This window comes from Hyaena hyaena, unplaced genomic scaffold (genome assembly GCF_003009895.1).
Source record: "Hyaena hyaena isolate Hyena2069 unplaced genomic scaffold, ASM300989v1 scaffold_967, whole genome shotgun sequence".
NCBI lineage: Eukaryota > Metazoa > Chordata > Mammalia > Carnivora > Hyaenidae > Hyaena > Hyaena hyaena.
The window spans coordinates 417396-433591 of NW_024081608.1; the positions used below are offsets into that span (position 1 = coordinate 417396).

Genomic DNA, 16196 nt, shown 5'->3' on the forward strand with positions numbered 1-16196 from the left:
GCTCACTAGAGGTGAGATCATGACCTGAACCAAAGTCGGACACTCAACCAACTGAGCCATCCAGGCGCCCCTCAAAATAAATATTTAAAAAATAGGGGCGCCTGGGTGGCTTAGTCAGTTAAGCGTCCGTCTTTGGCTCAGGTCATGATCTCACGGTCTGTGGGTTCGAGCCCCGTGTCAGGCTCTGTGCTGACAGCTCAGAGCCTGGAGCCTGTTTCAGAGTCTGTGTCTCCCTCTCTCTCTGACCCTCCCCTGCTCACGCTGTCTCTCTCTCTCTCCTAGAAATAAAAATATTTTTAAAAAATATTTAAAAAATAATAAAGAGACAAGAGTGGGCAACTGCACTCACCAGTTGTTCCCGAATCACGTGTAAAGAACACCCTCCCTCAGACTGAATTCCCTGGGTGGGGACTGGCTCCTTTCACCTTCAGGCGGCCCTCCTGCTTGGTGAGGCTGGAAAGTTACAATGTACCTGCCTGAGTCCCTCCCCTCCAGAGCCCCTGCGAGCAAGGCCCCTCCTGTTGCCGCATCGGTGTGGCACTGGCATGGGTGTGGCACGGGCCTGGGTGTGGCACTGGCATCGGTGTGGCACTGGGGGTAGAACGGAGGTAGCCGTGTCCCTCCCGCTGCTCCTGGCCGTGCTTCCTGCCTGACAGCAAGGCTGTAGAACTTGGGTCTCTCCTGCAGGGGAGGCCCTGTGACGAGTTGCCATCAACTTGGAGCCTTGGACAGTGGTGGCTTCTTGACATGAACACCCCATCCCGGGCCACAGCTCCGGGCAGCTTGTCAGCAGCCCCAGGTGTGTGGCCATGGGTGGGGGGCTCTGGGTCCTCCCGTCCCCCCAGCTCCAGAGGGAGCATGAGAAACAGGTGCCTCAGAGGACCAGTTCTGTATTGTTGTGGAAGCCATTCCAGATCTGGTCCAGTCCAGATCCAGGTCCCTGAGCCCCCCCACCCCCAAGTCTGTAAGCTCCAAATTTCCTGTACACAAAGTCTGCCCAACTACACACAGAACTAGACCGGGACACCTGCTCTCCCAGAAACCTGTGTGCAGGCTCAGTACACACGGAGCGGCCTCTTAGACTCGCGTGCACACCTCACACGCCGGCCAGTGAGGGTCCAGCAGGCGGCTGGGGTCCTCTGTCACCCAGGGGCCAGGGCGGGGAAAGGAGGCGCCAGCTCTTGCCTTCCCGCATCCTTGGGATAACACCGCTTTCCTGCTCGAATCTGCATGTTGCCATCCAATACGCTAAGCAGATTCTGACCCTAGTTTCCCGTGGCCTCACACTCAGGGAGGGTCGTGCAACCCAGCCCAAGGCTCACCCAAGGTCGGGCTCGCTCTCCTGAGGTTCTGGGAGGGGCGGGGGGGGGGGGGGGGGCTACTGTCGTGATATTGGCAGGGATCCAATTGCAAACACCTTCTATGGAGGGCAAAGCTCCCAAAGTCAAGTGGCCATCAGATCACCGGTCCTGCACCGGGGGTACCCACACACGTGGACAACGGGGCCTGGGATGCCTGGCAGCAGGCTGCACCCTGCGGACCGTCTACAAGAGAGCCGCCAGCAAGGACCACGCAGACGTCCACGGGTGCAGAGCCATGCTACGTTGAGACAGGTGAGAATTGAGTGTGCAGTGAGCCCTCCGGTGTGGAGAGCGGTCAGGTGGGCTCCTAGGTGCAGAGCTCTCTGGGAGAAGCCACCAGCAGCTGCTGTGAACAGGGGCCTCTGCAGACAGGCTCTCGGAATGAGGGACAGAAGGCAGCTTCTCCCTTTTGGACTGCTGCTCCAAGTGTGTAGACTACTTTATTTATTTATGTTTTTTAATGTTTTATTTACTTCTGAGAGAGAGAGAGAGGGAGAGAGAGAGAAGGAGGGACAGCGTGAGCAGGGGAGGGTCAGAGAGACAGGGAGACACAGACTCCGAAACAGGCTCCAGGCTCTGAGCTGGCAGTCAGCACAGAGCCTGACGCGGGGCTCGAACCCACGAACCGCGAGATCATGACCTGAGCTGAAGTTGGATGCTTAACCGACTGAGCCACCCAGGCGCCCCATGTGTGTAGACTACTTTAAATACCACGTACCCATGAATCCTCCAAGGTGAGTTAAATGGGTCACCCATTAATTACCTGGAGTCACAACTGGGAGTTCTCTACTCTAGTGGTCTGATCTTCAAACCAAGACCTTGTGTCTTTTCACAGGAGAACCCAAGGTCCCATTAGTTACTCGGCTCACTTCTGCCCTCAGAGCTGACTTGAGCCCTGACTGTCACAGGGGGCATTCACGTGCCGAAATCCAACCTCCAAACATCCTCCAAACCTACGTTCCCTCATGGCCCCAGCTCGCCAGTGCTCAAACTAAAGCCCAAGTCAGCCCTCAACCCTCCCTCCCATGGCCACCCCCCCACCTGGCAGCAGGAAGCCCACCTCCTTTACTGGCCCTACACACCCCTCACTTACCCTCTGCACATGGTCACCACTGGCACCCTCAATGGTCTTCCTGATCCTACTCAAACCACCCCATTTATTAACCCACAAGAAGCCCTCAAGAGTATCTGCCCAGGGGCGCCTGAGTGGCTCAGTCAGTTGAGTATCCGACTTGGGCTCAGGTCACAATCTCACGGTTTGTGAGTTCGAGCCCCACGTCGGGCTCTGTGCTGACAGCACGGAGCCTGGAGCTGCTTCAGATTCTGTGTCTCCCGCTCTCTCTGTCCCTCCCCCACTCATCCACTGTTTCTCTCTGTCTCAATAATAAACATTAAAAAACTTTTTTTTAAAAAAGAGTATCTGCCCAGCCCCACTGTACACACAGTATGCCCATGCACACACCCCACACATCACATGCATCCATCACATGTGCACAGGGCACCAGGCACACATCACATATGCAGACACAGGGGCACATATGTGCACACACATATGTGCACACACATGTGCACAGGAAACACACATACACAAGGACAACAATCAAACTTGCATACACGGGTGCACACGCATCATACACATGCACACAAAGCATGTGCACAGGGCACCACACATACACAAGGAGACAATCACATTTGCATACACAGGGGTGCACATGTATCATATGCACGCACACATCACATGTGCACAAGGCACCACACACATACACAATTGTACACACAACCATGTATATACACGGGTGCACACACATCATATGCATGCACACATCACTTGTGCACCACACACGTGCACACAATCATGTGCATTCACGGGGGCACACACATCACATGTGCACATGGACACCACGCACGTACACAATCATGCGCATACACGAGTGCACACACATCATATGCATGCACATACACAAGCATGCACACACAAAACACACCACTCCGCCACACGATCTGTCCCAGACTTGCCCATCACCTGACCCCCCTCCTTGGTAGCAGTCACCTGTGTTCTGCGCCACACCGCATGCCACTTGGAAAAGCGCATCTCCCAGTGTCCCTTGCAGTTAGACAGGACTGTGTGACCTGCCCTTGACCAACAAGAGAAAACGCTAGTCGTGGGCCTTCTGCCAGGAAAGCTCCCCGGAGGGACCACCCTGTCCCTCTTCTGTCCCACTCCTCCCAGCGGCAGCGTGGAGGAGGCCGCGTGTGCAGAGCCGGGTGGGCAGCTCCGGGGTCAGGGCCGCCTACCCGGCCCTGAGGGTCCCGGCCTCCACCGCCAGCGCCAAACTCCATCCCTTAGAGCACGCGGCACTGCCTCCCTCTCTGGACGCAAAATACAAAGACCAAGAGAAACAAAAGGAAGGGTGACTTAGGCAAAGTTTGTACTTATTTAATAAGAAACCGGCTTCTTTAAAAAAATAGCGTCTTTCCGTGCTGAGGTGTGAGCGGTTACCGCACGAGCGGCAAACGGGGTCGCGGCAGGTCCTCCCGGTGACGGACCCCATCCCGACGCAGGAGGTGTGGCACCGAGGCTGCGGGACAGCGGTGTGGCTCCTCCGTGTCGGCGGGGATGGCCCTGCGCCCGCGGGCCGCCCGCCGCCTCAGTCGCTGTCCCCCGGGGAGCTGGGCGCCTGCAGAACAAGAGCAAAGACGGGGGCGCTCAGCGCCGGCGCCCGGGGCCGAGGCCGAGGGACAGGACGAGGCGCCCCCCCGCACAAAGCGCAGGCCCCCCTCCAGGTCCAGGCGGCAAGGGCTCGGGAGGGGCAGAGGGCGGGGCGGCCCCGGGGCAGAGCTGCGCATGCGCTGCCCAGCCTCCCAGGGCTTGCGAGAATTTGAGTGGAAAACTGCTCTTAAAATTCTGGAATGTCACTTTCTCTTGGAAAACCTTGAATACTCCCGACGTGACCCTCCCCCGGGCCATGGCTCTGCCTGCCCCGAAAGTGGCAAGTGGCGCGCCCTGGTGGCAATGGGAGGGAGCAGGGGCGCTCCTGCCGGCCAGCGTCCACCCCATCGCCGCCCCACACCACTGCCACACGTCGCCCCACCTGCACACCCACCTTTCCACACCTGGCCCACTCACCTTGCCTACCTCACCCGTGTGCATGGTTCACCAGAGTCAAGCAGGACATTGTTTTCGCAGACACGTACACAATGGGAAACCATCTCTTGCTACTCAGATGGGTATCTCTCCCCATCCCATCCCCCCCAACAGAGCTGCTGGGACCCCAGAGGACACGGGCTCAGGGACCCCTCCTGCCACAGGCCTGCAGCTATAGCCCCCCCACCCCCCCTGCAACCAGCCACGGTCCTGGCAGGACCCTACATTCCGGAGACAAGAGACATGTGCTGAGGACCCAGCAGAGCTCACCCTGACACCCGCGTCCCACCAACGGGAAGGCCGGCCACCAGCCACAGCCTTCATCCGAGGTCAGTTAGCACAGAGCAGGGAGCGAACAGCAAGCAACATTTTGGGGTCACCAGCCACCCGCTCCAACGCCCTGGCCCTGCTCTCTGCAGCTGTGCGACCACGTCTCTGGGCCTCAGCTGGCTCGTGGGCATGGCGGACATAGCACACCCGTGCAGAGCAGGCTAGAAGCTCCCGAAAGGGCAGGCACGTGGCGGCCCCGGGCCCCCGCCTCCAGCCCCCGGGCCCGGCCCCACCTTGACGCCCGGGCCAGCCGCCGCATGGGCGGTGGCATCGAAGTCATGGGCGGGGAGGGTGCTCAGCCACCGGGCCATGGACCTCTCCTGGAGCTCGGTGCGGATGATGGTGGGGTAGATGTGCTGCTCCTTGAACGCCACGACGCCCGCCTCCTCCTGCGTCCAGTCCAGCGGCTCGTGCAGCCCGTCGTTGCCGAAGCGCTGGTTGTACTTGTCGAAGTGCACGCGCTCCAGGACCAGGCCGAGCCCCGGGGCCTTGGGCACGTCCACCTTCGCCTCGCCCCAGCTGCGCTCCAGCAGGCCCTCGGGGGCGTAGCCCTTGACCACGGCCACCACCAGGCCGACCATCTTCCTGATCTGGTGCGTCATGAAGCTCTGGCCCTTCACCTTGATCACCGCGAGCTCCATGCCGTCCCGCACGAAAGGCGCCTCGCAGAACACGTCCAGGATGTAACGCCGAGCGCTGGCCTCCCGCGGGCCCTTCTGCGAGGTGAAGTTGTGGAAGTTGTGCGTGCCCTTGTAGCAGGCGAGGAGGGCGTTCACCCGCCGCAGCGTGTCCGCGCTCAGCCGGTAGCTCTCGTCCTGCACGTCGCCGTCCTTGTGCGCGAAGGCGAACGTGGGCAGCATGTAGAGGTAAGTCCTGGCGTCGCACTTGTTCTTGGAGTTGAAGCCGCCCGTGACCCTCTTCAGTCCTTGAGGGGAGAAGGGGCAAACGAGGGCGTTCCCGCGAACAAGCACCTGGACGGGACACGGCCCGCCTTCCAAGCACAAGCCTGTGCCCGCCCCGCGCGCAGCCTCAGGGACACGGACACACACGCACACACGCACACGCACGCACGCAAAGCACAGGCGCGTGTTAAAACCCAGGGCTCGCCACGGTGCGGGGGCTCATCTCCACAGGACGCATGACACCCCGGATGGGAAGCGTGGCCTGAAACCAGCCCTCACGAGTTGTTTTACGTGAAGCCACCGAGGCGGCAGCACATTTAACAGCAAAAACAATAAAACTAGAGACAACTTTGGAAGTCCAGGCACAGAAAGCAGATCCAGTATGTTCTGAACAACTGTGGGACGAAGTAGCAGGCAGCCCTGGAGACGAGGAGGGCGGGTCTGCAGGAGATGCGGTCCAGTGGGGGGGGCGGGGGCCGTCTGGGGTGGGGAGGGGGCCGCGGCTGGAGGCATCGTGTTCTCGGCCGTGTCTGAATGCCGGTCGCGGTTGCTCTGGGGGGAATCTTAGCTACAAATTCAGTTGTCCACACCAAGCATCACCAGGCCACACTGTGCACGCGGCCGCCCCCTGTGTCACACCACGTGGGGCACACTGCTGAGCTGACCAGACAGGACGCTGTGCTGTTTTGGCGAAAACGGGCGGGTCTGTGGAAGGCGCCGCAGGGCCTCCCACGGAAGCACTCAGTTCGAGCCCCGGGGCAGCCTGGCGAGGACAGGCTCCTCGAGGGGCCCCCCACAGGGGAGTCTCCTCGGGGGCGGAGCGTGTGCCCCGCACGACAGACAAGGGCCCCGCCTCCCTAGCACACTCAGCGCCAGCGGGCATAGCGGTCGACGGGCACTGCCCATGTCATGCCCTGAGTCTGGTTCGTGTCACCTGCTCGTGGCGGCTTTGCCCACGGCCAACCAGGGGCCCGAGTGACTTGCACTCGCCCATAGGACGGAGGCCAGCCGTGCTGCCGATTCCACAGACTGAACTCAGGAAGCACCAACTACCCCACGGCAACAGGAAGCAGAGCAGCGGTGGCCGGCGAGGAAGGGGTGGAGGGCGGAGGGATTCAGGTCTCAACTGAGACGGTTCCGCAGACGTGAGGTACGTCAAAACCTCCTAATTGGTTGTAAACATAAACGTGCTGCTCCCCGTACGGCAACTGCACCTCTACCGGACGTTCGTTCAGCCCGCTGTGGCCAGGGCAGCCGGCACACCAGAGCCGAGCCCTCCACGCGCATTGGTGCCACGCCAAGGGGAGGGACGCAGCGATGCCGCTGCGCTCTTTGGGCTCCACGACACGGGGGCTGAGGGGAAGCAGCGAGGCACGCTCGGACACATACCACAGACACCACGGCTGCACGGCCGGGGCGCCGGCAAGGGGAGGGCGGGTAGTCAGGGAGCGCGTTCGGCCAAGACCAAGGTCTTGCGGCCACACGGCCGGGCCCTCGACAGGGTTGCCAACTGCCACTCTCACCCCCAAAGCAACCACTAAAGAACCGCAGCAGGTTACAGCTAACAGGGCAACTAAGGAGATCGTTAATTAAATGGAATTATCAAAAATAGTCATCCAAAAGAAGAAGCAGACAAAAACGGAAACACGGAACAGATGAGACAAAGAGAAACAGGTGGCAAGTTCTACACCAACCATCCCAACGCCAGGGAAGACGTAAACAGAGCGTACCCTCCGCCAAACAGCAGAGAATCAGACTAAAAATCCCAGTTACCGGGCTTGTTATAAAAGAGAATAATCACCCATCTTAACTTTCCGGAACCTAGACTTGCACATGCAGCATTCAGTAAGACGAGGCAGGTGCGGTGGCAGGTTAAGGGCTGTCTGTCCAACTCGCCTTCGGGGTGGGGGGGCCGCTGAGCTGGGAAGACAGAGGCCTGGGGAAGCCCCCCGGCCCCACGCACGGGCCCCGCTGCAGCACTTACCCAGTATCCGGATGTGAGGCGGAAGGTGACTGTTGATCTTCTCTAAAATGTCATCAATCAGCCACACCTTCAGGGACACGACCTGGCCCGCTGCGGACACACCCTGCAGAGGAAACAGAAGGGTCAGTCGGAGGCTCCGCACACCCAGGGGCTGGGGCAGCACAGCTGATGCAACGGCACAAACGACCTCGAGTCACAAGACACACACCACACTACGCAAGTGGGAAATAAAATCCCGTGGACGGGACTCTAAACTTGGGGAAAAAGAGGATGCAATTTAGTGGGGAGACCACGAGGCAAAGCCAGGAAGTGCCACCATCCCGGCTCCAGGCCCACGGGTACCCTGGCTCCGGACACATGGCCCGCGGGAGCCTCGCAGTCTGGCACCCACCCACGCCATCCGCCCCATCTCACCACGTGGGCACTTCCCGTGTCCCCTCGTCATGGGGAGGGTAGTGCGGCACAGCATCGTGAGAGCCCGTTCACACAGCTCGGAGGACGGCACACGGCTACCACGGATCTGGTGGAGCCCGAGCTCCCTTTGCAATCGGGGGGGTGGGGGGGATGCACTCCATCACAGGGGCACGCGCACAAGAGCCAACACGCAGCCAGACACGCCGTCCACAGACCAGGCACCCACCAAGGGTCCTGGAACGCGTCCCCCACCGGCAAGCAGGGACCACCGTGACAGCAGTTAGGATATGGGGACCAGGGCAGGGGGCACCGATTTGGACAGGGAAAGGGGTGCCGGCTGCACAGACGATCGGACCCAGATGTGCCCGCTCCCTCTGCCGCCCCGCAGAAGCTGTAAGCCGACTGACAGAACTTGCAGGGACAGGGACGTGCACAGACGCCCACGTGTCTACCCTCGCACCACCCACTTCACCTAACACAGGTGCTGCACGCACCTGTCTGTGGACCCATCGCGTGTTCTAAAAAGGCTTAACACACACAAAGAAACCCGACTCTAACACGTGTTAACGCTCCTGTCCAAAAACCTTTATCCGAATTGAGTCACAAGAACAATCAGACATATCCAGATTGAGGACACTCATCAAAACAGTCGCGTCAGGAAGGTGCGGGAGGCGCTTTAGATGAAGGGGAGCTCAGAGGCCTGGCGGGCACGCGCCGCCCCTGGCTTAGGTGCTGGATCAGCAGCAAAACCAAAGCGTTCGGGTAATGGTGTCTCATCAGTGCCGGGTTCCCAGGGGTGACGGTCGCACTGCCAGGGGCACTGCTGTTCCTGGGAGACTCCCGAGGATGGATTTCAGGGTGAACAATGTCTGCAGCGCACTCTCCAAAGTTTCTCTTTAAAGGGGAAAAAATGGGGCGCCTGGGGGCTCAGTCGGTTGAGCGTCCGACTTCGGCTCAGGTCATGATCTCACGGTTCGTGGGTTTGAGCCCCGCGTTGGGCTCTGTGCTGACAGCTCAGAGCCTGGAGCTGCTTCCGATTGTGTCTCCCTCTCTCTCTGCCCCTCCCCGACTTGTGCTTGCACACATGCATGCTCTCTCTCTCTAAGATAAACATTTTTAAAAAATTTTTTAAATAAATAAAGCGGAAAAAAGGAGGGGCACCTGGTTGGCTCAGCTGGAACAACGTGGGACTCGTGATCTTGGGGTCAGGAGTTCAAGTCCCAGATGAGAGATATTGTTTTATTATTTTTTTTTTTAATGTTTATTTTTGAGACAGAGAAATAGAGGGCAAGCAGGGGAGGAGCAGAGAGAGAGGGAGACACAGAATCTGAAGCAGCTCCAGGTTCTGCGCTCTCAGCACAGAGCCCGACGTGGGGCTCGAACTCTGGAGCCGCAAGATCGTGACCTGAGCTGAAGGTGGACGACCAACCGACTGAAGCACCCAGGTGCCCCAAGGTAGAGACTGCTTCAAAATAAAATCTTGCAATAAAATAAAAAAAAATATTAAAAAGAAAGAAAAAGGAAGGGAACAAAGGATGCCTGGGGGGCTCAGCCGGTTGAGCTTCTGACTTCGGCTCAGGTCATGACCTCACAGTTCGTGGGTTCGAGCCCTGCGCTGGGACTCTCCCTGTTGTCAGGGGGCCTGCTTGGGATCCTGTGTCTCCTTTCTGCCCCTCCCCCACTCACTCTCTTTACTCTCCCTCAAGAATAAACAAACATTAAAAAAAAAAAGGGAATGAAAACAGATTGCACTGCCACATTTCTGTGTCGGTCACAGACTAAGAGCCTTCTGGACGCACTGTTGGGGCAGGAGAGACTGCCAAGGGGTGTGGGCTCCTTTCCAAGGAGAGGAGCATCCTCACGGCAGCTGCAGGGGCATCCGTACCACACCGCAAACACACACGAGTCCACTGAATTGCACGCTTTGAGTAGCCAAACCGTAAGGAGTGAATTGTGTCTCAACGAAGCTACTTATTTAAAGACCTGACCCTACGGGCACCTGGATGGCTCAGCTGGTTCGACTCTTGATTTCAGGTCAGATCAGAATCCCAGGGTTCCTGGGACTGAGCCCCCATCAGGCTCTGTGCTGACGATGCAGACCCTGCTTGCGCTCTCTCAAAACAAGTAAGGATTTTTAAAACACACAAAAAAATAAAAACCTGAAATAGGAACTAACAAAACAGTGTCACTTATTCATGCCAGGGCGGGAGGCACAAGTGCTGGGATGTCAGTATCAGAGGTTTGTTTCTCCGACTGTAAGAGGAAACACATCAGGACAAGGGCCCCTCAAAGAACAGCAGAAGTTCCGCACCGCACTCTGAAACGCTTTGTTAGCTCAAGCAAATATCTGCTTTCTTCTGCCTTGAAAACAACCAGAGAATCGTAAGTGGGAAAAACTAAAAACAAAGGGACCCCATGACCCTGAAACGTTTCTGTGTCACCTACAACAAGCGAACCCGCGCCCCTGTATTTTGCTCCCCATCTGTACAATGGCACCAGTTCTAGGGTCCCGGCCTGACGTGCAAACCCAGGGGATCTGGGGACCTCGGGACCTGGATGTTATTCTGTGGCTCAGGACGCTGACCTGCCCATGTCGGTCAGACCCCCAGTGACCTCAGGAGGCATCTCAGGGCCAGGGCTCCAGACAGGGGCAAACGGCCCGGTGTGCACTGTGCATTTCACAACAGAGAAGAGCTTGAGTCCTGTGCCCTCGGCCCTGCCCACCTGCCCTGCACCCCTCCACTCTCCTCGGACCTCCCGCCCAGCCAGCTGCCGTGCCAGCCGTGACTGAGCCCAGGACAGATTTGTGAGCCAACGAGACTGCAGAGGGGGATTCAATCTCAGGACCAAGTGGACAACACCAGGCCACAGCCACCGAGGCTCCCCAGTCCACGAGATGTGGCCAGCCATGAGCACAGAGCACCCACCAGATGGCCAAGGCACACGCGCGCACACACACGGGCAACGAGAACTGTGTTCCGTTAACTGTATTTATATCGATCACATATTGAAAGATAACTCTCTTGGAAATACCAAATTAATAAAATTGACTATTAAAACCAGTTTCACCTGTTTCCTTTCTCCTTTGAGAATATTTAGGGACGGCTGGGTGGCTCAGTCGGTTAAGTGCCCAACTTCGGCTCAGGTCATGATCTCACAGTTTGTGGGTTCGAGCCCCGCGTCGGGCTCTGTGCTGACAGCTCAGAGCCTGAAGCCTGTTTCAGATTCTGTGTCTCCCTCTCTCTCTGACCCTCCCCTGCTCACGCTGTGTGTCTCTCTCAGAAATAAAAACATTAAAAAAAATTTTTTAATAATAAAAAAAAAAGAATATTTGACACTGTGCTCCCATGTGCACTGGCAAGCCTGAGATGCCCGTATCTAAGGCAGTGGATGCTGTGGCCATCATGCCACCTCCAGGGGAGAGGGAGGAGGGCTCACAGACAGACAGGACGCAAACCAAGGATGGGCCGCAGGGGGCACTCAAGTCCAGCCACGCCTGCACTGGAAATGCCCAGAACTTAGTTCTTTCCATTTCGGCACTTTCGGTTTGTGCATCGGACATTCACAGCTGCAAGTCTTGTCAAGGAAGGCCATGAAGGGGTGGCATCAAGGACTGATGCGGTCCAGGAGCGTCAGGCGCTGCTCGAACTTGCAGGGCAGGGGCGGAGGCGGTGCCTACCTTGTCCGTCCGGGCACACCGCTGGAAGGACATCTTCCTCATGTCCTCACCGTGATTTTCAGGAATACAGCCCGACTGGACCAGGGCAGACACCAAGTCATCCTCGATGGTCTTGAATTGTGAGGACCCAACATTCCTCTGAAGAAAAGAACAGAAAGCCATTTTTTAAATTTCACTCAGTGCTGCCCACGGGTGGGAGATCTGGGCTCGGACTGCTCCACGTGGGGCGCCTGTGTGCTGCGCCCACACCTGTGGCCCTGGGGACACACGGCAGGTCCTCCCCACCCCATGGCAGGTACAACAGTTACCCGGCCGGTACCCACAGTCTCTAGACAGGTCTCCCCACGCCCCGGCAGCCAGAGCCAGGTGAAAACAGCCAACAGCAGGGACCACCCGAGCAAGGTTTCCTCCCACTTGGTCAGATCTGAAACCAGCACCTCTCCTGCAGGAGACCCATCTGTCTGCAGAGGCTGGCGGCCAGGGACACCCTGTCTCACCCCTACTGGGAGGCAAGCCCCGGGCACTGCCAGCCAGGGCTGGAATTGGCAACCCTTCAGTTCATGTGGCCAGCCTACACAACCTCTTGGGATTAATGCGTGCTGGGAAAGAACACCCACGACTTCTAGAAGCTCCCTAATCCTGTCCCTTGGAGCTTGCCCTAACCAGACTCCAGGGCCCACAGGGCTCTATGGCATCGATGAAGTGGCCATGGTGACTATTCTCACAGAAAAGAGAATTCTGCCGGCCCACAGCCTCTGACCCTAAGCGGATCTGACAAACAGGACAACTGAGTCTTCCAGCCCCCAGCACCCTGACTGCCTCCCCTGAAGAGCTTCAATCCATCACTCGCCGGTGGCCACAGGAAAGGCGGCGGCAGGGGGGGCCCCTTGGGCCGCCTGGGGGGCTTGTGGGACGGAGCAGAGCTCAGAGCGGCCTGGATTCCAATCTACATCCTGCCCAAGGGGACTCCCCCGACAGCGTAACTGTGCCCGGCACACGGCGGCCCGCACGGCCCGCGGTCCTCACCTGCATGCCGTGGTAGCCCTTGCCGGAATAGCCCATGAGCAGCACAACCTTCCGCTTGGGCAGCTTCCTGTGCTGCTCCGCGTCTGAGCCGCTCTTGAGCTTCTTCGCCTGCTGCTCCGTTTCCTCCCAGATCCTGGCCCCGCCCCGCCAGCCACTCCGGGCCTTCGGGTCGCGCTCCGGCCGGGCGCCCACGGGTGCGGGGGCCTCCACGTTCCCAGCCATGGGGGCCAAGCTGCAGAGACACGGACGGCGTGAGCGACGCTGCCGTGCGCGGCAGGGCGCAGGCGGGAGACCGGGCCCGGGCGAGCGCGCCGTCATTACCAGAGCAGACGCGGTCCCAGGCTCGGGCTGCACGGTCCGCAGGCTCTCCTCACGGCCCCGGCCGCCGCCCGCACGACTCGGGTCGCCATGCGCGGCCGGGGGCGGCGGGGGGCGCGCGCCCGGCCCCGGCCCTCCCCCGGGCCCCCCCGCCCCACCCGCCCCGCCCGGCCGGCTCTCCCTCCGGAGTCCGGGAGACCGCGGCCACTCTCGCCGGAACCAGAGGGACGCGCACCCACCCGGCCCCACTCACGGCGCGGCGGACTGAGCCCGAGCCGGACCACGTGGGCGAAGGCGGAAGCGCAACCCGCTCGCGACGGCGGCCGGGCGCAGACAAAAGTTCCCCGGGCGGGGCTTAGGCCCGGGGCGGGGCTTAGGTCCGGGGGCGGGGCGACGCCGGGCCCGGGGGCGGGGCGAAGCGCGTCGTTCAGCGGCTCGGAGGCCGCGGGTGCAGACGGGTGCTGCGAAGGGCGGACGCGGACGCTGGGCCCCAGGTTGCGCCCCCGCCCTAGGGAGCCAGCGCCCCGGGCCCCGCGTTCCCGAGGACCCCTGGCCTGGACGGTCGCAGCAGCAGCCCTGGTGCGCAGGCAGCGCCCCCCCGACTTTGCGAGTCTCCCGGGTCCGTGGTAGAGGAGTTTGCTCTGCGCCAGGGCCGGCTCCGGCGCGCTTGGGGGCACTTGGGGCACGTTGGCGGGCGCAGTGCTCGGGAAACCTTGGCGGGACGGGTGGGGGCGGGGCGGGGGCGCCCCATCTCTGGTCGGGAAGCTGCGTCCGCGCTGAGTCGCTGTCCACCGAGTGGGCCAGGGGCGCGGCGACCAGAGCCCGCCTCGCCGCGGAGGCTCGCGTTGTGAGGGCACAGAGACAGCCAGCCGGCGAAACAAACGGCATCACACGGTAAAACGCGCCGTGTGCAAAGCGAACCGTAAGAACTGACCGCACGCTCACAACTTGAGTGAACTTTGAAAACGCTGCCCGCACTGAAAGAAACCGGACGCGCACGTCCTCGTAGCTACGGCCCCGTCTGCATGCAGCGCCCACAGGAGGCAGCGCCAGACACAGTCGCTGACAGGGGCCTCTCTTGGACACACTGCACCCAGGCTCCCTGAGCTTAAAGGTGAGGGTGAGTTGAGGGGCACGCGGGTGGCTCAGTCCGTTGAGGGTTGGACTTCGGCTCAGGTCGTGATCTCACAGTTGGTGGGTTCGTGTCCAGCTCTGTGCGGACAGCTCAGGGTCTGGTCTGGAGCCCGCTTTGGATTTTGTGTAGCCCTGTCTCTCTGCCCCTCCCCTGCTCACGTGTAGGCTCGCTCTTTCTCTCAAAGATAAATAAATGTAAACAAATGCTTTTGAAAAAAGGTGAGGATGAGTTGAAGGAGCTCATACAGAGGAGAGGATGGCTCCCCGGCTGAACCCCCCCGCAGGACACCCCCCCCCCAGGAGGGAAGAGGGCAGCCTCTAGGTTCCAGGGCTGACAGAAGGGCCCGAGCATATGTGACCTGGGGAACTCAGGCCACCTTTGCAGAGGGCACCCCCACCCTCCTCACACAGATGCCCTCTGCAGGGAACGCTCCCTGCTCTAGCAGCTCTGAGGGCCCCGGTGGAGGGCGTCCACTGGAGTCCCGGACTCACCCGGCCACCGAGACCCTGCAGGGCTCGATGCAGAGGCCTCGGGGGACATCTGTCTCAGGGGCAGGCCCAAGCCCCCGGGCCGGGCCGAGTGCAACCCCTGAGGAGCCCCAAGCCAGGCCATCAGGTGGGAAGGGGTGGAGGCACCTGTGCCTGCCTTGAGCCTGCCTAAAGTCCTGCCTAAGCGGGCAGAAGGTAAGCACGGCGGTGGGTCAGGTGAGAGAGGCTCCCTGCGACCCGCCGTGTAGGGAGCAGACCACCACACCCGCTCCATCTTCAGACCCTACCGCCTCCAGTGGCCGGCCTGAGCCTGGTCCTCCTGGCCGAGGGCCCCTGTGAACGTGCCTGGACTGTGCAGGGGCATGGAGGCCCCAGGACAGAAAGAAGGGGGCCAGCCCTTCCCACAGTTGCTGCACCCCAGGACCAGCCATCCTTGGCCCGCCCCTTACTGCCAGGTTCCCTCACGGGGATGTTGATGGCAGCCTTAGCCGTAATCACTAAAACTTGGAAACACTGAGGTGTAGTTCAGTCGGTGACTGGATAGTGACCCATTCAAACAATGGAGTGATACTCAGAGCCAGAAAGAAATGAGCCATGAAGAGACATGGAGGAACTTTAAGCGTGTGTTTACTAAATGAAAGAAGCCAGTCCGGAAAGGCTGCAAACTATATGATTCCAACTCTCGAACGATCTAGAAAAATCAAAATTACGGCAGGTGATTGCCGGGGGGAGGAGAGGGGAGGAACAGGCAGAACAGAGAGTCAGGGGGTAATGAGGCCACTCTATGTGATGCTGTGAGGGGGGCAGTGTCACCACCTCTGTCCTACCCACGGACAGGACAGCAGCGAGTGCACTATGTGTACTAAGGGCCCAGGGAGATGGCACGTGTCCTGTAACGCATGTCCCCACCCACTCCAGGTGTGGACAATCAAAGAAATGGAGGGAGGGCCGGGAAGGGAGCATGAGGGGACTCTGACGTCTTAACTTAGCAACAAAATGCCACGACTGCCCCAGTCCTCCGGGCATTCCTTCCTGTTACGAACCAGGAGCCCCACAGGACGGACAGGATGGGGTCCCACCTGCCCACCCCCTTTGCCACCAGCACTGACTGTCTGTGTGCAGGAAGCCTCTGGGCCCCGCCCTCCAGGCCCTGCGTTCTGCCTCTGCCACCACCTCTCCACACCAGCCTCCATGCAGTACTGCGGACAGCCTTTTTGATAACGAGGTATGTTTAAAACTCACAAGAAAGGTTGTAGTTTTAAATATGCAAATCCTCCAACTCATCCGACCTCGGACAACCATCAAGCAGGTGACAGGGTGCCGGAGGTCACCAATCATAAAGGAAATGCAGCCAACCACAGCACAGCCAGAACCCGGGCAGAACCACAGCGCTGCAGAGCGCACGGGGAACGTG

The 16196-nt window shown here is 59.8% G+C and overlaps 1 protein-coding gene across 4 annotated transcripts; it reads right to left on the bottom strand.

The window, feature by feature from the left end:
• Positions 1-3777: 3777 nt before the first annotated feature.
• Positions 3778-13474, bottom strand: PUS1 (pseudouridine synthase 1). Of its 4 annotated transcripts, none has more exons than XM_039221273.1 (6): positions 13399-13474; positions 12842-13073; positions 11816-11953; positions 7723-7825; positions 5070-5761; positions 3778-4039 (listed from the first exon to the last, which is right to left on the bottom strand). In XM_039221273.1, exons 2-6 carry the CDS (start codon positions 13061-13063, stop codon positions 4010-4012), a joined length of 1185 nt encoding a protein of 394 aa, XP_039077204.1. In that variant the 5' UTR covers positions 13064-13073; positions 13399-13474; the 3' UTR covers positions 3778-4009. The 4 variants fall into 4 exon arrangements, with proteins under 4 accessions (XP_039077204.1, XP_039077205.1, XP_039077206.1 ...); XM_039221274.1 differs by having other exon boundaries at positions 13413-13471; XM_039221275.1 differs by having other exon boundaries at positions 13395-13443.
• Between the last annotated feature and the right edge of the window lie 2722 nt (positions 13475-16196).

Coding starts and splice junctions, on each gene's coding strand:
- PUS1 (XM_039221272.1), bottom strand. CDS start 13,251: ATGGCGACCCGAGTCGTGCGGGCGGCGGCCGGGGCCGTGAGGAGAGCC. Junction 7,826..11,815: donor GGTGTGCCCGGACGGACAAG/GTAGGCACCGCC, acceptor TTTCCTCTGCAG/GGTGTGTCCGCAGCGGGCCA. Junction 5,762..7,722: donor GCCTCACATCCGGATACTGG/GTAAGTGCTGCA, acceptor TCTCCCCTCAAG/GACTGAAGAGGGTCACGGGC.